The 22578-nt window shown below is 41.7% G+C and overlaps 1 protein-coding gene across 1 annotated transcript in view; it reads right to left on the bottom strand.

The window, feature by feature from the left end:
- Positions 1 to 20660, bottom strand: part of STAC (SH3 and cysteine rich domain) — a gene marked incomplete at both ends in the record, with an annotated part of 95656 nt that extends 74996 nt beyond the window's left edge. The window contains one exon of the mRNA XM_081106384.1: positions 20550 to 20660. Within this exon, the coding sequence (XP_080962510.1) occupies positions 20550 to 20660 (111 nt within the window). The remainder of the gene's footprint in view (positions 1 to 20549) is intronic.
- Between the last annotated feature and the right edge of the window lie 1918 nt (positions 20661 to 22578).

Raw genomic sequence — 22578 nt, 5'->3', positions numbered from 1 at the left:
GAAAATTCACCTGTTATACATACTTAATGAAACAGATGACACATAATTTAGAAGCGTCTTAGCAGTAATAAAAATACCATGACTTGTAGTAACAAAACGCAAGCTGTGGAGGCAGGTGGGGAGGGGGGAGTGAGGATGGAGGTGGGGTGAGGGGAGATGGAGGAGAAAGTCAGGCTGTGCTTGTTTCCTCATTTCATATGGAGGACAAGTAACAAGGACAACAACAACAATGGCACCTGGATTAGTTATAACTGACATTGGAGTCCTTACTATGTGTTACGTATAATTTAGAACCTTAGATGTATCATCTCTTTCAGGCTGCAATCCACCCTATCAGATAGACCCTATTTTTATTACCCTCATTTAGGATATAGGAGGAGATGGATGTGCTATTCCATTTCCAATATTAATAATTAGGAGCACATAGTTGCAATGTGTTAGTCAAATTTTAAAAGTAGACATTAGCATATTTAAAAAATTGGATTGTCTTCAATTTATTGGGGAAAAAAGTTCAGATAGCAGAGTATCTAAAACATCGATCAGCTGCCTCCTGCACACTCCCCACTGGAGATATGCCTTGACCAGAATCGAACCTGGGACCTTTCAGTCTGCAGGCCGACGCTCTATCCACTGAGCCAAACCGGTTATGGCCAGAGTAGCTTTTTAAAAAAGAAAATAAAAGAATAAGAGCATGAAAGCCTCCAGGAGCAGAAAATAAAATGACAGAGATAAAAATCAAACATATGACAGTAAATATTAACAGTTATATTCCTCATTAAATAAATTGAAAATGTAGATTAGAAGATCCCTACTAAAACCCAAATAACTCCTGGAGATTAAATAAGAGAATGAGCAAAGAGTGACAAATGCTGGCAAAGGAGATAATATTGCACAGAATAGAATTTAAGTTAAAAGAAGTTCGTGGGGCGGAGTGGGAAGTTAGTCAATGGTGAATGGTGCAATCATAATGAAGTTTAAACTGTTATGCACCAGAGAACAGAACATTAAGAATATGTAAGAGGAAACTTTTAAACTGTAAAAATGAAAAAGAAAGAAATGAATCAGTAATGAAATACTTTAACTGGTTTCCTTCAATCCATGACAAGTCTAACATCGTAAAAGAAAGTATAAAAATCTGAACAGTTGAATTTATAACGTATTTCTAATCATGAGTATCAAGCTCTTTACACTTCAGTAAATACATATTCTTTTCAATGGCCTGTAAGACACCCACCAAAAATTATCTGATAAGCAACCACAAAGGAATCCTCAATGAGTTCCATAGAATAGATGATTAGACAGGCTACATAAAATGAGCACAGAGCTGTAAAATAAGAATTTAATAATCAAAAGGCAAATAACATAAAAACACCTAACTAATTGGAAATTAACCCCCTCTTCTCATTAGCTTGCAAGTGCACACACACACCTACTTCTGTTTTACAGTGCTCAGAAAATAAAGATGGGAATAATAATCATAAAAATTGAAGAGATATAATCATGGTTGTATTCAGGAATGATTGCAAAGCCATAAAAGCTTTCATCATAAATGACAGAAGAATGAAATTTGATGAACTATGAGTACAACTAAAAATTATAGAACAAAGCAAGTACAAGTAAATCAGGGACAGTGCTGAATAAATAAACACAAAAATTAAAGAAAATCATAGATAAATCCAAGAACTAGTTTTTTGAAAAAAAAAATTAAAAATAGAAAAAAGTCTAACCAAGAAAAATGAAAAACATCTCCACTAAAATATGCAAAATTTTGAATGATAAAGGAGGTATAATCACAAATGCAAGTGATTTGAGATCCTTTACTCATATACTTGAAAATTTGTATTAAAAGGATGACTTTTTAAGAAAATATACATTGCTAAGATTAATTTAGAAATGTCAGAATAGCTGATTAGCTCAATTACTATAAAAATGAGAAATTCCTTTAAAATAATTATCTGCAAAAAGGTGGCTGGACCCAATGTTCAATGGGTAAGTTCTCACAAAATGTAAAGGACACATAAATTCTATGCATAGATACAAATGGATGTATCTATGCATAGAACTTCCAAATTCTGTGTTCCAAATGCATGCTGTTGTTCAATCTAAGATAAACACCAATGCTAGAAGTCAATGATGAGAAGGTGCCCCAAAGTATAGAAACATCCACATTCTACAAACCTATTCCATTTTTGAACATGGAGAAAAACATTCTAAATATAATACTAGGAAATCAAATAAATCTATATATTGAAATAATGACATCCTATGGCCAAAGGTTTTTTTCTAGGAACAAACATTACTATTTACATTGTTCTGTTTTTCTTTCCCCATGGCAGACTCTGTTAGCCGTATCCCCAACTTCCTTTTTCTTTGCTTCTCTTTTTCTTACAAAACCTCCATTATGTTTGGAATGGCACTGCATCTAGCTTTCCTTACAGCTGGAAATGACCCTATGACACAGTTCTGGCCAGTGAAATGGGCATGCCATGTAGATTTCTCCAGAGACTTGACTTCTTAAAGAGAGAAGGCTTAGGTGGCCCTGCCTTTCTCTCTTCCTTCTTTTCTTGGACATTAGACATGGTGTCTAAAGCTACAGCAGCCCTCCTGCTAACTCAAGACAATAAACAAGAGGACATAAGCCAACTGGGGAAGGTGGCCAAGGAGGGAAAAGGAAGATTCATGTGGCTTTGCTTGTTTAACAAACCCATACTTGTTTAAATTATTGTTAAACTAGAGGCCCGATGCACTAAACTTTGTGCAAGAATAGGCCTTCCTTCCCCTGGCTGCCGGCACCGCTTTGCTCTGGCCCAGAGCTGCCTTTCTGCCTCCGCTCTAGCCTGGAACTGCCTTTCTGCCTTCACGTGCTACTCAGAGGCCCGGAGTGGCTGGGGTGGGGTGGAATGCCTGCGTCGTCACCATGGCGATGACACAAGTGTCCTGGCCCATCTGCCGCCATCTTTGTTGCCTCAATTTGCATATTCCCTTCTTATTGGCTGTGGGTGCCACCATCTTTGTCGTGAAGTGACAGTTAATTTGCATATCCTGTCTTTATTAGATAGGTTTTTTGGTTACTTTTAGCCAAAATTATCTTTAACTCATACAGCTGATTATCTTTAACTGGTACAGCATACCAGTGGTTATATGCAGATTTTTAAGAGTCAAAATATTATTGCAGGAAAGTAAATCACTGCAAAATTGTGAAATATGAAGAGACTGACACTCAGAGAGGTTAAGTGTTTGCCCACTGTCATGCTAACAGTAAGTGGTGAAGTCAGGAATCAAAATCCAGGTCTCCAAAATTTATGATTGTGCCCCACCCGTGTTGCCTCATCGCAGGATGTGCGTGCTGCTTGCTGTCACATCCCTTGGCCTACTGGAGATTCAGGGACCTCTCACTACTGCCCCTCAGAGATCACACCCTAGAGGAACACTCTTTCCTAGGCTTAACTCCCATGGCCTCACTTCCTATGACGGGGTTCAACTTTGTTGTAAAAATATTGCCTATCTTACTTGGCTACTTCTATAAGAGCCACTTTATAGCATTCCCTACCAGCACACTTCGATCTTGGTCATTCTCTCACCAGAGATGGGACTGTATTTTGTGTGTTTGAGGAGTGATAAGGAGCTTGGCTGTTCGATGACTTGAATAGACTGAGAGAGGAGGAAGCAAAGGATAAAGATAGTTACGATGCAGAGGCTAGATCCTGTAGGACCTCAGAGGCCTTGGTAAGGATTTTGGATTCATTCTCCGTGTGATGTGAAGTCATTGTCAGACTTTGAGTGAGCTGTATATTAATAAAGGATTGCACTGGCTTATGTGTGGAGAAAGGACCACCATTCTATAGGTAGATGGCAGCTTGAGCAGGGCCATGGCAATGCAAATGGTAAAAAAATAGTGTGTTTTGGACATATTTTGAAGTACAGTCAACAAGATTTCGTAGTGGGTTGGATGTAGGATGTGAGAAGTGAGTAACCAAGGATGCGTCCAAGGCTTTTGGTCTGAGCAGTTGCCACTGGAGAAGCGGCCACTCACTGAGACAATGGACTGTGGGAAGAAGCGTGTTTGATGGAAAGAGGGGACAAATATCAGTCAATTGTTTTCGATGGGTTAATCTTGTGATGACTTTAGGTATCCATGTGACGATGTGGTGTAAAGACACTTTAAATCCTCTAAATTTACCGTCCTAAACACCACACCAAACGGTTTTTATAAGCCAGAGGCCAGATGGCAAGGCACCAGAGCGAACCGTATGAGTTATGAGATACGTTTGAAGATGAAGACAAATTTCAATCAGGAATTACAAACAGCCCAAGTGTCTAGCTTTTCAATCTCAGTTTGCTGCTGAACCCATCACGATGTTACCAAGAAGATGGGTATGTTTATTTGGTTGGTTAATTATCTCAGCCTCAGATACGTACCAATTCTATTTTAATGCAGATAATAGAACTGCTCCCCTTGAAGATTTTCTCCAAAACAAACAAAAATATATAAACATGGTTGTCTTACAGCATGGTAATATAACCAATGACAAAGGGCTCTGGGGAACTGATGGCCCAAAATGGTCACGCTGCCTGGGTTTGAATCCTGGGTTTGATTCCTAGTAGCTCTATTAACCTCTTCATGAATGGAAAACATAGGCTGCAGAGATCATTCAAACAATCTCCATAAAGCACTTAACACAGAGTCTGGGACATAGTTGCAACCCAATATATATTAACTGTTATTTCTTAAATTCACAGAAGCATACAATATAGACACACGACCCACTAAGCCCATATCTTTACAGCCAGGCACTGATAAACACACAGTAGTAAATCTACATCTGTGGTACATGCACACATATGCTCTAGAAACATGCCTTAAATTTTCTCATTCCCTCACTGCCTGTCTTGTCTGCCTTTGACTTGATGACATTTTCTTGTCATGCTTTTCAAGAATGGAAAGATTATTTTTCTTTTTCTTCCAAGAGCTGGCTGTTACTCCGGATGCCTGCCATGGCTCACGGCTGGCTGTCCTCCTGAATGAATGACAAATACTCTCAGTAAATAATTCTTCTCTAAAAATAGACCACCACGATGATCTTTAGCTTTAATTCTCAGTTCCACACACCTTGGGAAGAAAAATTCCATTCTTCTTAGAGATTTACTGCTAATCTATCCCAAGCAATGTGACTTGGTGAAAATGAACAAATATCCTCTCCCATTTTGCAAAGAGTCCTAGTTTTGCCTCGTCTGTTTATTGGATTCATGTAAAGTAGAAATGTGGCAGATTTCTTCTATCAGTTGAATATTCATCTGTTTGGCTTTGGGGAGCTTTTTACGTGGAGTACCCTATCTGGATAATTTAATGCGTGACTTGCCTGCTCTGTCGTCCTCCAGATGCACATGAATGAATTGAGTGGGTACAGGATACCTTCAAAGTCAAAGTCACTGTGTAGAGGAGCTAGATTACTCTTAGCACTATACTAGTAAGCCAACTAAACTTTTGATGGACCCACCCCGCAAGAGTTCACTTGGCTTTCTGGGGCAAGGCCTACTCAGTTCACATCATCTATACTGCTGCAATGTATGTTTTTGGCAATACAGTGGGGCCTTGACTTACGAGTGTCCCGACTAACGAGTTGTTTGAGATACCAGCTGTCTCTCAGCCGATTTTTTGCTTTGAGTTGACAGAGTAATTTGAGTTAACGAGCTCCTTAACGAGCTCGGTCTCGGAACGAATTAAACTCGTAAGTCAAGGCCCCACTGTAAATAAAAAAAAGACAACAACACTTGAACACTGTATATTGGAAAAATGAACACTGTTGGCACAATGCTAATGGAGCCTAAGCATGAATTCTATTTATCTCTTTACAACCGTAATATCCATAAACCAATTAAATTTGGAGTTGAGCCACCCTGCTCCCCTGATTTGGATTGGAAAGAGGCAATCAATCAAGATTTTAAGAGGGGCCTCTGAGATCTTGCTCTAAAGCCTCTGTTGCCAGTTTGGCTCAAACAAAGTAAGAAAAAAAGAGATCTTAATACCAAATCATTAACAGCTCCTCTAAAGCTGTCTTGGCACACTTACTCTGGATCTTCCACTGGGGAACCCAAAATCTGGAAGGCTACTGGAAATATGTCAAATCTATATTTATATCCTAGACATCACTCAGTAAAATCAGGGGCAATGGATTTTGCACATTTCATGCTGGTGACTTTGATATCATTCCCTGGACAGAGGTAGCTCCTCTCTGCATTACTGCTGTTTTTATCTTTGTAGCAGTCATCATCATTATCATTATTATTATTTCCAGCCTTAGTATGTGAAGAAAGGAAGAAAGGAAACTATAATATTTTGCACTGATACACACACACACACATACACACACACAGTCATTTAGGTACCTACAATGGCAAGTATTAAAACACCCAGAGTAAACCTGGCTTAAGCAATCAGGATATTACCTCAGATAACACGAGGTGTAATGTAGGCAGACACTGGAGATGGATAAGTCAGTAGCAGAATGACATCATGAAGGACTCAAATTCTTTTCATCAATTTACTTTGCCTTCCTCATTCCAGCCTTGAAGCTGGCTTCCTTCATGCTCCGAAAAGGCTACCTGTTTGCAAATATTCAGTGATGGCACCTTCCCTTAGTCGGTTCTCATCAGCGTGGAAACCCTTTCCCAGACTTCTCATCAGAATTTCCTTCTCTCATTGGCCAAAATTGTAACACATGTTATTCCTCAACCAATCACTGGTGAGGTAAATGAAACCACCATGAGGATTTACCTCTTTGGTACTGACGTTGAGAACAATGTTTCCTAAAGAACATGGCTATATAGAGAAGGGTGGAAACCCCAGAGCAGTGTTGGCATTTTATAAGACAGAAGAAAGGAGTACATGGCTCTGGGATTGGCAACCAACAGAGTCTCCTAAATATACAGAGACCCTGGTGGAGAATGACTGGAATAGTGGTAGGGGAAGGAGGAGGAGTTGAAGGAGGTAGAAGGGGAGGCAAAGCGAAAGAAGATAAGAAGGACTTAGGGAGCAAGAGTATGTAATTCCCTCCCCTGGAGTGTGGGCAGGGCCAATGAATATGATGAGATAGTCACTCCCTTTGTTAGGTCCTATGACATGAGAAAGGTGTGGGAAGATCACTCTGGTGATTACTATGTTATATTAAACACCATCCTAGCAGAGTGGAGTGAGACCATCCTGTTGGCCTTTAAGAAGTATGTTTTCATGTCATGAGAGGAGGGTGGCCACGTGGCAAGGACCTGAGGTGACCTCTAGTTACTGAGAGCATTCCTGGCCTGCAGTTAGCAAGAAAATGGAGACCTCAGCTATATAGCTGCAAAGAACTGAATTTTTCCAACAGCCTGTGACCTTGGAAGAGGACCCCAAGCCTCAGATGAGATAGCAGGGCTGGCTGACACCTCAATTTCATTCTGGTAATTGTCTAGCCAAATGGGCCCTCTGGCTTGTTCCTCGATTTCTGACTCACAGAAACTGTGAGATAATAAGTATGTGTAGTTCTAAGGTGGTAAATTTGCGGCATTTTGTTATGCAGCAATAGAAACTAATACACCGACTGTAGACTATTGGATGAGTGAGAAATATACGTATTCTTTGTGTCAAACCATTAAGCTTTGGCGGTTCATAGCAGCTAGTGTTACCTTAACTGTAAGTGGCATTAATAAGGATGCTCATAGAAAGGCAGTAAATGCCCCATCAATTGTGCAGGGACTGTCTCCTTTGGAAATCTTGTCCTAGAGATAGTCTTCTGAGGCTGGCCCACAGCACTGCTGTACCTGATAATGAAATGGAATTCCGAATAGCAATGACATATTAGTTGTCACCTCCAAATTACAGCACTTTTCATTTATGGGATCTGGCTTGCTCCAATTAATTAGAATCTGGGCCAGATACATAAAGCATGATACCTCTGAGAACCATCAGGACTGTCTGTCACATTTATGCAGTAGAAAAGGCATTGTATTTCTGGCAGGATCTAAGGGGTTTTTATTTTTATTTTTTTAGTGTGTGTGTGTGTGTCTTCTTTTTTAAATAAAGCAAGCATACTAACATCTATTCTACTCAAATAGGGAAATAGGATTCCAGCTTTTTTCAGCCTTAAAATGTCATATAACTTTTAGAATAGATTCCCTGGCTTTCATGAAAGTGAACATATAGTTAATACCAGATACTGAGATGGTAATCCATATATACTTTCTCATTTAATGCTTACTATACCCTGAGAAGAAAGTATGAATGAAAAAGGGGCTATGTACAAGTTTAGTGACCCAAAGTGACCCTTCCTCCCTCTATCCCTCTTTCCTAATATATTTTCATAGATGGTACTAGAATATTATGAAGCTTAAACTGACAGGTGGCATTTTAATCCCACTATTGGAAATGAGGTCAAAGCTTATGCTCTCTCCATGGGCCTCTGTCTGTCTCCCGGCTGCTGTCCAGAGCCCAGGAACCAGGTACAGGAGGCGTGAGGGCTAGCTTCAGGCTCTCTGCGCAGCTGCCCGACCAGGCTGTGGACAAACTTACGAATGAAGTTTCAATGAAGAACCAGAAGGGGTCCTGCCATGAAGCTAGGTGGCTTGGCATTTTGCTCTTGGATCCTGACAGACAAGTTTAAAATACCTCCCATCTTCAACCCCATGATTTATTACAAATCAGAGGATCAGTTTTTTTGATTTCCTGCTATCTGCAAAGGCCACCTTATGGGTAGTCTATGATAGGAACATTGCCAAAATAATTCTAATCACAAGAACAAACAAACAGATCACAGATGAAACAATGTAAATTGCTTTGAGACAAATTCATAAAACCCTTAACATTCTAGAGCACTGGGATCATCAGAACCAGATGAATGCTATTCCTTCTGGAAGAAAGATCACTCACCATGATTAAGAAGCAGCTCGTTTGAGGGGCTGCAGTGGGCTGAGGTGTGGTTCGACATGAAGCCTCTTGGCTTTTACTCATGTTCTTTCTTCTATTCATCAGAAGAACCATAAATTGCATGTTCAATCCTCACCAAGGAGTATGTTTTTATTGATTTTTAGAGAGAGAGGGGAATATCGATGTGAGAAACATCAATCGGTTGCCTCCCATATGCACCCCTACTGGGGATCGAACCCACAACTTATTGGTATATGGGATGATGCTCCCACCAACTGAACCACCCAGCGAGGGCAACTGCACACTTTAATTTTGTAAGGTGGATTTTTTTTTCCCTTTTGCCACCCCTGCTTTTTTTTTTTGCTTTGTACAACTTATTCATGAGATACTTATTTTGATCATTTCACTTACAGGCTATCTACCTGAGTAGAAGAGATAAAGTCCAATATAGCAGTTAGAAAAAAATTCACTCCATAGAAACTGATAATAATGAAATCTCATACCTAGGAATTTATCTTTTACAATGTTATTTGGAAGGTCGTGTCCACTGGGGATGATCACTAGCAAACTGATCAACATACTAAGCATCGGTAAAAATGTATTAATGAAACAAATGAAACCAGCAACTTCAGCTTAATCACATTGCCTTTTGAATAAGAATGGAAGAATATCAAACCTATCAGGGCAACTCAGCAACTGACTTCTAGAAAATGCAGCCAAGAACTAGGAAATGTAAGCAAAAATTCTGAGAAATCATTACCAGATGAATCATTAAGTAAAAGTTAAAAAACAATAACATAATACCCCCCACCCCCCAAATCCTCTATTTAATTGCCTGATATTAGGTTCAATTTCTATTTTGCTTTAAGGACCATGAAATTCCAACAAGTTGGTGATTTATTTTCCAATACAAAAGCAAATCACAAGGAGCCAATGAGAAGCCTCAAAGAATCCTGCAGAGAGAGATGGCCTTTGTGCAGGGAGAGATAGAAAAATGTTGGAATCACACAGCAGTATGGAGTCATTAGTACAAAGGAAAAAACTACAACATGCGAAAGTTCAATAACTGGTGTTTAAAAGGGCGATTCTGAGTAATCAGGAAAAGGAAATTACAGAAACAATATAATGGCTTTGAAATTTACAAAGCATTTGCAGTTCTGTTGTATAGGAATGAAATTCCATGTGACATATTCTGCCTTTCACAGTAGGGAAATAGAAACCAGATTATAGAACAATTTGCAAGCAGAATTCCCAACAGGGAAATGCTTGGAACATAAAATGACATCTTCTCTCTTATCAGTAAGGCTTGCCTCTCCAGGATGCCTCCTCTCTTGAGCACCCTTGCCTGATGAGGTTTCCCTGGACTTCTTTGCGATGGAAAGAACTCATTTCCCCAAAAATATGGAACTCCAAGAAAATGTTTCAGGAGGAAAAGTAGCAGCTAACTTTGCAAAGTAGTAATAATGTGTTATCAGAAAATGATTTTAGCAATTTCCAATCATGAATCTCATTTAAAAGACTCATTGCATTTGTGCCATGTGATTTTTGTCATTTTTTCAAGGAACTTCTCAAATTTCTTAATGAAACTCGGTAGGAAAATATTGTTACACGAACAGAGATCCAATTTGCAATTGACTTTTCATATGTACACCCAAGTCATATATACCCCATTTAATGAAACTTTGGTTCAATATCTGCTGAAAAGATATAGTTAAAGAAACCAGTTCTAAAAATCTCATTAAGCTTATTAAACTCCAGGGTGAGCACTTCCATTGTACTTTTAGAAAAAAGATTAATCCAGGGAGGAGGAAACAGTCCTCTGCCAAAACGATGATCAGCGAGGTTTTTCTATTATAGAAATAACAAGAGGCCCGGTGCACAAAATTCATGCACTCATTGGGTGGTGATGTCCCTCAGCCTGGATTGTTAGAGGGCGCAGGCCAGGCCGAGGGACCCCACTGGTGCACAATTGGGGCTGGGGAGGGACATGGGAGGTTGGCCAGCTGGGGAAGGGTCACGGGAGGGCTCCAGGGCATGTCCGGCCAGTCTCGCTCAGTCCTGATCAGCCGGACCTCAGCAGCATGCTAACCTATCAGTCGGAGCGTCTGCCCCTTGGTGGTCAGTGCACGTCATAGCAAGCGAGTAAGTGGCCTTAGCATATCATTAGCATATTACTCTTTGATTGGCTGAATGGCCAACTGGATGACCTGATACTTAGCATATTAGGCTTTTATTATATAGGATAACTATTATTTACCAGCAAGACCCCCTGACTGAAGGAATTTATTCCAATCCAAGGCCTTGCTTGTTGACCCACACCTGGTTTTACATTTTGTGGAGAGATGACTTATGCCAATGGAACCCCAAAATCAAAGTCTTTTCTTGGACAAGTCTGGTCTTTGTTGCCATCTTCTTGCCACATGAGGAGATTACTGTGTTGATTACTGTGACTCACAACCAATCCTTCCAACTGAGGGTTGTCTGACAACCTACATGGACCAAACAACATTGCAGAGAAAAGCTTCAGTAAAACATGGTGTTCACAGTCTGAATTCTTGATGCCTTTGTTTCTACCTCATTCCATCCTGCTCCGTATTTTCTTTACTGCTAACATCGGCTCTTAAATGCTCTCTTGACTTCCTTACCTCACCCTTGGAGATTTTCCTGTCTCCATGGTTTTCTCATCTTGCTAGTCAATTATTCTGGTCACTGATTTTTTCTGTAGTCTCCGGCCAGATAAGGGCCCTCTTGGTTGAACCCAGCGTCCACCCCCAATCAATCTCTGTGAAGTGACTCTCTGAGGAGGAACTGGACAATTTTACTTGTCTTTGAAAGTTCTTTCCTGTGTGCTCTTTTCTCTTCCCATTTTCTCTCTGTCATTTTCTTAAGACTGAATTGCTCACCTCCCTGGCTCAAGGTTCTCTCTATGACAATCCATCCTTTGCTTCAATATTACAACATTAAAGGTACCTCCTATCCTCACCCTTCAAAGTGCAAATGTGAGCACTGCTGTTTAACTCTCCTGACTCCCAATCCAGATCTAAGAAACTCATGTTATATAAACAGAGAACTACAAACAAGGGTGTTTGCAGGATAGGAGCACCTAGCAATCCTGCCAAAGAGAGTGATGAGGAGGCAAGGTTGAAGGAAGATCTCTGGCTGTCCTACAATAACTCATCCAGAGATGTTAGAAAGATTTAAATGAAATGGATACTTTTATAGAAAAATAGAAGCTAACCAACCTGACTTGAGCAAACAAACAAAAAATAGAATAAAAAAGTGAAAAGTTTTCCAATCTTTTTAAAACAATGGGTGCTAGGTTTATGTATTATTGACAGTTTTTCCCCACCACAAACATTCAAAGAGGAGATGGGTTCTATAAACTGTTCCACAGAAAAAAAACAAAAACATCCATGGAATCTTCACAAATCATTTTTAAAACTTGGCATATTCTTAAAAATAAAATCTGACCAAGGACACAAAGTTACAGTCAGAGAACAATCTCCCTTATGTACAGAGATGTAGAAATAATAAAGCATTGGCCATCAAAACCCAGCAGTTTATTAAAAGAAAATCCCCATGGCCAAGTAGGACCTTTTCCAGGAATGTAAGAAGAGTTTAATATTAGGCTATCTATTAATATAATCCATCACATAAAGAGGCCAAAGGCTCCCCAAATCACATGATTACCTTGATACTTGCCAAGAAGTCATTTGAAACAATTCCACTTCCATTCCTGATGGAAATTCTTAGTAAGCTAAGGAACATTACCCTTCTTGCACACAAGAAAGACAGTCTTAATTTAATTGCCACATGAATGGGAAATTGGGAGTTGGTGTAGAAGGGGGGGCTTAAGGAATGATTTAGTTGGAAATGAGTTTGTCTTGAAGTTAAATTTGCAAAGCCCCACCTTATATTTCTCAGGCTGTATGTCTACATTTGCAGTGGTTTCCAGAGTGGCTTGAAATATAATGGAGCTGAGACCACTCCTTAGCACTAAACATGCACAATGTACACTTATAGACAATGTACACTTACAGCAAAACATTGGTCCTACCTACTCCCCCCAAAAAGGGAGAGAATGAGAAAAGCAAAATTATTATTGGAGACATTATGACAATCTCCTATAATAGCTAGCATTTACTTACTCTGTACCAGGTGCCATGGTGAGCACTTAGCACACACTAATTAACTTAACCCAAGTGACAGCGCTTCAGAGGGCATTCTGATGCTCACTTTGCAGAAAGAACAGTGACGCCCAGGAGAGTCAAGGACAGAGAAGCGTGTTAAATGGCTTCCCAAAGTGGTGCAATGGGACTTCAAGATGGCTGTGTCTGATTCCAGAGCCCATGCTCTGAGCCAGTAAGCAACACTGTATTTCTTTACTAATGAATAAGAAATATAATCTAAAGTATCTTAGATTATAAGGTTCATATAAAGCAAATTTCCTATGTCAGCTATAACCAGCTAAGAAAATATAAGAGATGGTTCTTAAGAGTAACCCAGCGTATACATACCCAGGCCAGAGCTAACAGAGAAGTAGGCAGGAATTATTTGAAGAACATTACCAAGCATATGTGAATGGCATAAAAGACATTTTAGTCACTAAAGATATATACTATGTTCTTGGATGAGAAATCTCATTATTTGTGAAGATTTCACTAAAATGATCTTAAAAGTATAATGCAATTACTTTCAAAATCTAATTTTTATAACCTGAAGGAAAAACAAAAAGGCGAGTGCAGCTAAATAAATAAATAATAAAACTCCCAGGAGGGTACTTATATTATCAATTGTCAGTCTATTATAAAGCTACAATAATTAGCCCTGGCCGGTGTGGCTCAATGGGTAGACCATTGGCTCATAGACTGAAGGGTCACAGGTTCGATTCTGGTCAAAGGTACGTACTTTGGTTGTAGGCTCAATCCCCGGCCTGTGTGGGCTGGTGTGTGCGGGTGCCAACAAATCAATGTGTCTCTCTCACACCCATGTTTCCCTCTCTCTCTGTCTCTCACCCTCCCTTCTACTCTCTCTGAAAATTAATAGAAAAAATATCCTTAGGTGAGCATTAACAGCAACAACAAAAAGCTATAATAATTAAAACATTTAAATAGTAATGCAAAAGTACAGGATAGTAATAAATGCAAAATCATTAGACTATAACAGATGACTCTAAAAGAGAACCCAATACATATTGTCATTTATTATATAGTAAATGTAACATTTCAAAAAAAGAGAATACATTATTCAAAAATGGTTATAGAAATACTTATTAATCATTTGGGGAAAAATTGTATTTCTTCTGTACCCCATATCAACATAAATTCCAGATGGAGTAAAGTGATAAAAGTAAAAAAAATGTATATGTTAAGGATCTTGAAAAACATATGGGTTAATATTTAATCTGCTCCCAGGGTGGGGAAGACTTTTCTAAATATAAATGGAAAGAAGGAACCGTAGATGAATTTGTGACATTTAACGACATAAAAAAAGAAATCTTCTATGTTGAAAATGTAATAAAATTGAAAACAAATTATAAGTTGGAAAAATGTTAGCAACATATATGGAAGAGCATGGTTTTAATATTTATAAAGAATTCTAAAAAATCAATAGGAAACGGATGAATACTTTATTAAAAAGAAAAAAGACAAATAATTTGAAAAATATGTAAAACAATCCTCTCTAGTGAATAAATGCAATTCAAACAATAAGAAAATTAAATGCATCTTTGTCCTTCAAATTTACTGACTCCGCAAGAAAACAAACAACCCAATTTAAAAATGGGCGAAGGCCTTGAATGGATATTTCTCCAAAGAAGATACACAAATGGCCAATAAGCACATGCAAGGATGCTCAGCTTCCCTAATATTAGGGAAATTCAAGTCAAAATCAAAATGAGATATCATTTCACACCCATTAAGATCTAAAGAATAGAAAAAAAATAAGTGTTGGTGAGGATGTGGAGAAATTGGAACCCTTTGCAATGCTGGTAGGAATCTAAAATGGGGCTGCCATTGTGACAAACAGTATGATGATTCCTCAAAAATTTAAAAACAGAATTACCATGTAATCCAGCCATCCCACTTCCTGCTATATATTCAAGCAGGACTTGAACAGATATCTGTGCACCCAAGTTCATAGCAGCATTATTCAATAGCCAAAAATGGAAAGCAACCCAAGTGTCTATTGACAGACGAGTGGATAAACAAAAATGGGTAAACAATTGTGGTATAGACACACAATTGAATATTATTCAGCCTTAAGAAAGAAGGAAATTCTGACACATAACACAACATAGATGGACCTTGAAGATTTATGTTAAGTGAAATAAGCCAGTCACAAAGGAACAAATATTACATGATTTCTCTCACATGAAGAATCTAGAGTGGTCAAATTCATAGAGCCAGACAATAGAACAGTGGTGGCCAGGGGCTTGATTGAGAGGATGGAGAATTAATATTTAATGTGTACAGAGTTTCAGTTTGGCAAGAAGTTCTGGAGACAGATGGTGGTGACGATTGCACACAATGTGAATGTATTTCATGCCACAGAACTGTCCACTGAAGAAATGGTTAAGACACTATGCTTTATTTTATGTATATTTCACCTTAAATAGAAATAAATGTAGGGGGTTGGAATTGGATGCCTACATGAATTGGAGATCTGAAAAAGAGAAAGGAATGAACTAAAAACAAACTTCTCACCAACTCAGGTAGATGATAAAGAAATTTAAGCATAGCTAGAAAATGAATGAATGAATGAATGAATAATTTCCCTGGGAATTCATAATCACAGACCTGAGGCTCAAATTTTGACCTGGGAAGCCCCCACGTTCAAAAGTAATGCAATTATGTTCTCAGTTAATGAGACCCCAAATGCAAAAATAATGAAATTCTGTTCTCAGCTAATGGCAGAAGAAAACATACTAGTGTGGAATATATTATTGGAAGAACTTCTAGTATAAACATGTCCTTTCGCTCCAAATGGATTTCTAGATTTATTACAACACCAATCAAAATCCTAGCAGGTGTTTTTGTGGAAATTGATTAGCTGATTCTGAAATGCACATAGAAATGCCAAAGGCCCAAAGAAACCAAAACCATTTTTGAAAAAGCAAAGCAAAGTTGGAAGACTTAATCTGCCAGATAGCAAAACTTTTTCATAAAGCCTTTACATCAAGACAGGGCTGCCTTGGTACCAGGATAGACAAACAGACCAATGGGGCATTACAGAAACCTCCACATAAACTGGATATGCAGTCACTTGATTTATGGCAAAGTTGGTGGTGCAGTGCAATAATGAATCTTGACCCCTACCTAACACCATGCCAAGAAACCAATTCTAAATGGATTAGAGAGCTATGTTGTTAGAATTCTGTCAATAACTTGGTAGGAGAAAAGACATTCATTGAGCCGAAACCGGTTTGGCTCAGTGGATAGAGCGTCAGCCTGCGGACTGAAAGGTCCCGGGTTCGATTCCGGTCAAGGGCATGTACCTTGGTTGCGGGCACATCCCCAGTAGGAGATGTACAGGAGGCAGCTGATCAATGTTTCTCTCCCATCGATGTTTCTAACTCTCTATATCTCTCCCTTCCTCTCTGTAAAAAAAAATCAATAAAATATATTTAAAAAAAAAGACATTCATTGAAATAAGGGACGCTGAAATGTGAATTTTTCCTAGTGTTCCATGTTCTCTGTCAAGCACTTAGAAAATAAATTAGGTTGTGGTTTTTCTGGAATAGTTAGTGGAAAGATAGATGGGAGAGGTTCATGGCTTTCAAACTTTTTCAACTCAACTAATTTGATGAAAAAGAAAACCATATGAACTACATTGCCACTTGTGCTTACAGGAATTCGCTCTGAAGAAACTGCATTGGGGTATCCAAAGTTCAAGACGGGGTTTTTAGACACGGGTATTGCCAGTAACTAGCTGTGTGATCTTAGGTAAATCAACACCTCCCTCTGGGCCTGGATTGACTCAAGAGACAAAATAAAGGGGATTATTTAAATAAATGTTGAAGGTATAGACACGTTACTGATCTGGTATAAGCTAATAGTCCGTTCCCCGGATGATGCACATGTCCATGTACTTGCACAATTTTGAGTGTTCTGGTTGTTTATAGATCTTCAAAAGATCATTCGTGAACCTCCAAAGAATATATTGACCCTTGAACACCTGGAACATGTGATAATGGGTTTATAAAAGGAGGCATTGCCTTTTAGAGATGTGACCTGAAATAGTTACAGATGAAATAAGTTGATGTCTGGAATTTGCTTAGAATTATCCAGTGTGTGTGTGTGGGAAGGGTTAATAGAAGAAACAAGATGATAAATTGACAATTGATGAAGCCAGGTGATTAGGTACATGATGTTTCTTCATACTGTTCTCTCTACTTTTGTGTATGTTGAAATTCTCCACCATAAAATAAATGTACATAATAAAATTATCCATCATTTAAAAATTACCTGGAATAGATGATCTTTAGTGTTTCCAATTCTGATATCCCATGATTTAGCATCGCAAAGCATCTGCCAAGAAATGCGCTTCTGGAAACATTGTTATGTGCTCAGGGCATTGAATCATCATCATTCCTCTTCTATTGAACCCTCTGGACTAAGGGGTTTGTCGTGGGCCTCATTTTCCAGATGATTCTGTGATATTCCATTTAATTACTTCCGCAAATATACTTTCAGGGAAAGGGCAGCAAAACCAAAATCTAGAACCTGGACAAGAATTGGTTTGTAATCATTTCATGTGATACTGTGGCTCAATTCATTTTCAAATATTTCTTAAGACAAGAAGGCCAAAATAACTGCTGTAAATGACTTTTAGTGGCATGTCAAATACTGGGTTAGGATGTTAGGTGAAATGGGAGATGTTGTGCTGTGGCTGAGAACTCACACTCCCGACCAATGCCACCTGAGTCCCTGTCCTTGCTGTGTCACTCAACTATGAGTCCTTGAGGGTAAGTCATCTTTCTGAGCCTCCACTTGCCTATCCATAAAATGGAAATACCAGTGCAAGTGCCCTCAGAGGGTAATCCTGAACAGTCAGGTTGTGCCGGACATGTAGCAAGCATTGAATAGATGCGCACCCTTGCTCTCTCAATTGTGCAAATATAAAAGAGATGAAAAAGGACATACAATATAGGTCAAACATTATCAGTAGCTGCCGGTGGGTTTTGGCCAATAGGTGATCTTACTCTTCTTTATTTTTGCTTGGACGTTGCAAATTTCTACAAGAAGTGTTTGTTACTGTGATCATCAGAGAGAAAAGTTTCCTTAAAAAGTTATTTTAAAAATGTTTCTTGAGAAAGCTTAATGCCCAGGGTTGTCCCACTCGGTGCTCAGACAAACAAAGCACTTCAGAGGAGTAAGATGGAATGATTGCTACTGTCGTGCTCACATTTTCCTCCCCAGGCTCTCATCTGTAGGAAGATTCTTGCAAATGCCAGTGAGCCTTCAGATGTGGCGTTCCTGGTGTAGAATGAACGGAGGCTGCCTCTGCCCCCTTTTCTCGCCATCCTGTCTCCTCACCACACATTCCTCCACACCATGGGACCCTCAGAGAATATCACAAAGGCTGTGCCAAGGAGAATTCATTCGGGTGCACTGTTTTGTGTTCCATCTCCTGGGGTTCATGTCCCTCCCCCACCCACCCCCTAATGCATAGCCCATCTCCACTGATTAAGAGCACCTAAGCCATGACAGCAAATTTAGGAATGTGTAAACAGACTTCAGGCATGTTTGAGAAACACGGACGTGTACGAATCTGAAACCATAAGCCAGATAAATTGGTGGTTAATTATGGCTATTACATAGGTAGTTTTTGTGTTGCCAAAGAATTTACATTAGGATATCTATAAATAGCAAACCCATGTGGTGTGCTTGAACCCGGCTGCTGTGTATCTAAATGCTAAGCACTTTCCAGAACTCACCTACTGCAGAGCAACAGGCCCAATCAAAGAGTTTAATGCCATCCTGGCCGGTTGGCTAAGTGGGTTGGAGCGTGATCCCGTGCACCAAAAGGTTGCGGACTCGATTCCCAGTCAGGGCACATACCTACCTAGGGTGTGGGTTCAATCCCCAGTTGGGGTGCCTACAGGAAGCAACGGATTGATGTTTCTCTCTCCCATTGATATTTCTCTCCTTTCCTGTCCCTAAAATTCAATAAATGCCAGCTTCGCTCTTGAGTATAGCTACATTCATTTTCAGTATTCTAGATCACCTTTGAAATGGCCACTAACCCTATCACTTAGGTGACTGATGGTCAAGGACGGACAATGAGACTCCCAGACACTTCTGGGTGGAGAAGAGTGGTACATATGTGTGGGTTGTGAGGCTGCCCTGGAGCGGATCGTCTGGGGCCAGATGGATGCCATCTCCTTTTCTCAGGTGGGAGTATACCAGGGTGGCCTTCAGCTCATCTCACCTGTTCCTCCCGATGACTCTGCAAAGTGAGGCTTTGCCCTTATTTCCAAGTGTTTTAGAAAGGTGGATACACATGCCCCAGCTCTAGCAGAAAAATTTACATAAAAATAAGCAGCATGCAGAGCTCTCTGTCTTGGATTAATTACCTCCTAACTTCGGGGGCTGGGATATGTACCGTGCCCAGCGACGCTTAAACTGAAAGCCACTTAGCTGTGATTTTGCTCCTTCCATGTGTCAGTGGCTTCCAGGGGTGTGTGGGGAGGCAGAGAAGGGGGGTTCCTTTGCCCCCTCAGACCTGCCCTCCAAACTGGCACCCCTCTTTCCTTCACTCTTACACAACGACTCCCCCCACCCCCCAATATGCTGGGGGAACTCACTGGGAGACCTGTATAAAGAGCCAGGAACCTTGCACTTCTAAAAAATCCATCCAACTACCAAGTAAGTCCATCTTACAGTTTTCACTCCAAACGGCATCTCCCTGCCAGCGGCGGCATTTCCCTGGATCCTCTTCCAAGGTTGCCAAACAGGTGCCTGGCACCCACGAGAGTTTCCGAACAGCAGCGACAGGAGAGGTGCCGCGGGTCGGTTCTGTGTATGTGTTCGCGTAACTCAGAGAAGCAAATCAAAGTTCCGCGAGTGTTAACTTCCACCAGAGGAGCATCCCCGTTCCCGCCACCACAGCCTTTCCCACCGCCCAGTTTTCCTAAAACCCGCGGCATCCCAAGTGCGGGCTGAGCTCTGGTAAGCGGAGGGTCTCGGAGACCCTCGGGATTCTGACAACCCTTTGCTGGCCCGCAACCGCCCTCCTGGCTTTTCTGGAGGAATAGCCCTGGGCTGTCCGCCCCCAGAAGCCGCCTAATACCCACAGGCGTTTGAGCACAAACAGGCAAAGAACAATTAAGCCATCAGCACCCAAGAGCGCGATCGCTGACCCCGGAGTCCAGGTGAATTGCGTGAGCTCCAGGGGCAGAAGCCCAGCGGAGCCCGCGGGGTGTGAGGGCGAGGAGGCTGGGTCCACAGGAACGTGGTCCAGCACCCTGAGCAGCGAGGCAAGCCGGACACTCAGGTCTCAAGGGAGGACCAGTCCTTGAAACCTGGTGGACTTAGGGGGCCCGTCTCAGCCCACCCCCCTGCGCCAGCGCCAGTTCAGAGGAAACCAAGGTGGCCAGAGAGGGGCACAAATGGAGAGTTTGCTTCTCTTGGGGCAATGCGCGCGGTACCTTGGATTCCTGGCTGCCGGTGGATGCCGGAGAGGGCGGCTGCTCGGCGCTCGCTGCCTCCTCGGGCAGCCTGTCCACGCCGTCCTGGCGGGCGCCGCTCGGGGGGATCATCGCGGCGGCGCGGGCACGGTGCGGGGCTCCCGGAGGAACAGCGGGGCTCGCCTTCCTCCGGTGCGCCCTCCCCGCCGCGCGCTGGGCGGCTCAGCTCGGGGTTCCAGGGACTCCCATCCTCGCCGAGGCTCCGATGCGCCCTCCACCGGCCTCACCCCCGCCCTGCCCACGTCCCCGCGCTCCCGTGGGGAGAGGAGAGCGCGCCCCGCCCCGCCCCGCCCCGCCCCGCCGAGCCCACAGCCACCTCGCTGGCGACCCAAGGGTGCTGACAGCCCCCGGCAGCGGGGCGAACGGGCTCCGATTCAGGCTCGATCACCCCGGAGAAGCGGGAGGCGGGGAGACGGCTCCGGGCGGGGCTGCGGGGCCAGGGCCGGTAGCGAGGGCAGCCAGGGGCGTGCGGGTGAGAGCCAAAGCTGGGGGCTGGGCGCGCGCCTGCCGGGTCGGGGTGGTTCTTTCGCAGGGTGGGGGTTTGGGGGGGGGGGGTGCCGGGGAAATTCTGACCAAACCCGGGAATGAATAGAAAACCCGAGAGTGACTCAGCCAGGAGGAACCACCTGCAACAACTCCCTCATTCCTCACACTGAGAAGCAGCCACTCAAAGGGAGGCAGTGACTTAGCCAAGTTATTTATAGGGTTCGGTGACGGAGATCAGGGACCAAAGCTGGGGTTCCCTGGCTTGAGAGCACCAGGCTTCCCGCCATTCAGCGTGGGACTAAAGCAGAGAGAGAATGAAATGCGCCTGTGTCCGCAATTGGTTGTGCTTTCCGGAGCTAAAGCCCGTTAGGCTTTTCGTCTCCCTGGATGCCCAGAGCCACACTCTTGGGCTAGGTGGGTACTACTACTTCCATTTTATAAATGACACGACTGAGGTTTTAGGGAGGCTCAGGTCTTTGCTTTAAGTCACTGGACGATAAGTAGTGGGGCTAGAATTAGATAGAACCCATTTTGGCTTCAAAATCCATGCTCTTTGGACTGTGGAGCTTCCAATCTCGGCCAGACCTTCATCGCTGTAGAGCAACTGGGTGTTGCCCTATAGAAATGAGTTCAGGGCCGTTCACAGATAGGCAGGCCATTCTGCCTGAACAGACTTAATGGAAACATAGACTTGGCCCCATTGGATAAAGTGGCAGAAGGATCCAGGATTTTTTTTTTAAATATATATTTTTATTGATTTTACAGAGAGGGAGAGAGACAGAGTTAAAACATCAATCAACTGCCTCCTGCAGGACCCCTACTGGGGATGTAGCCCACAACCAAGGTACATGCCCTGGGTCTGGAATTGAACGTGGGACCCTTCAGTCTGCAGGCCGATGCTCTATCCACTGAGCCTAACCAGTTAGGGTGGATCCAGTATTTTTTGAAGATACAGGGGAAGGAAATACATCTAGATTTTTAAAACACTTAAAAATATGCAAAAGTCCATCCTTAATTTCCTAATAGAAAATAGTAAACTTAAGTTTAGATTTGCTCTATTAGCTGTGAATGTGTGCAAGGCCAGCCTCATGCTTGCAGCCTGTCACGTGACCCAGACTCCTGCACTTGGTTCAGTGCTCTTCTGTTGCTTCCTGAAATTTTTAATAAGTTTTGAACAAGGGGCGCTGCATTTATATTTTGCCTTGGACCCTGTGAATTATGTATCTGGTTCTGCATGTTCGCTTTAGCTCATGCCCTTTGGAAAGAACTTATTGCTTTTTCCATCCATTGAAAACTCCTGTTCTGAGTGACAGCCTCTCACTGGACATTTGGCACTCAGAGAGCTCTAGATATCACGGTATCCCATCGCCTCTCATTTGATCAGGCCAGGATGACTAACCCAATAACCATGGCTTTATCCTCCTCAAAACACAATTCCTGATTGTTCCGTAGAGACAATTTCTGACAGCTAACATCACAACAGCAGCAAACAGAGCACACAATG

This window comes from Myotis nattereri (assembly GCF_964212035.1).
Source record: "Myotis nattereri genome assembly, chromosome: 14".
Taxonomy (NCBI): Eukaryota; Metazoa; Chordata; class Mammalia; order Chiroptera; family Vespertilionidae; genus Myotis; species Myotis nattereri.
The sequence above is the reverse complement of the archived record's forward strand: the minus strand, read 5'-3'. Positions and strand labels throughout refer to the sequence as shown.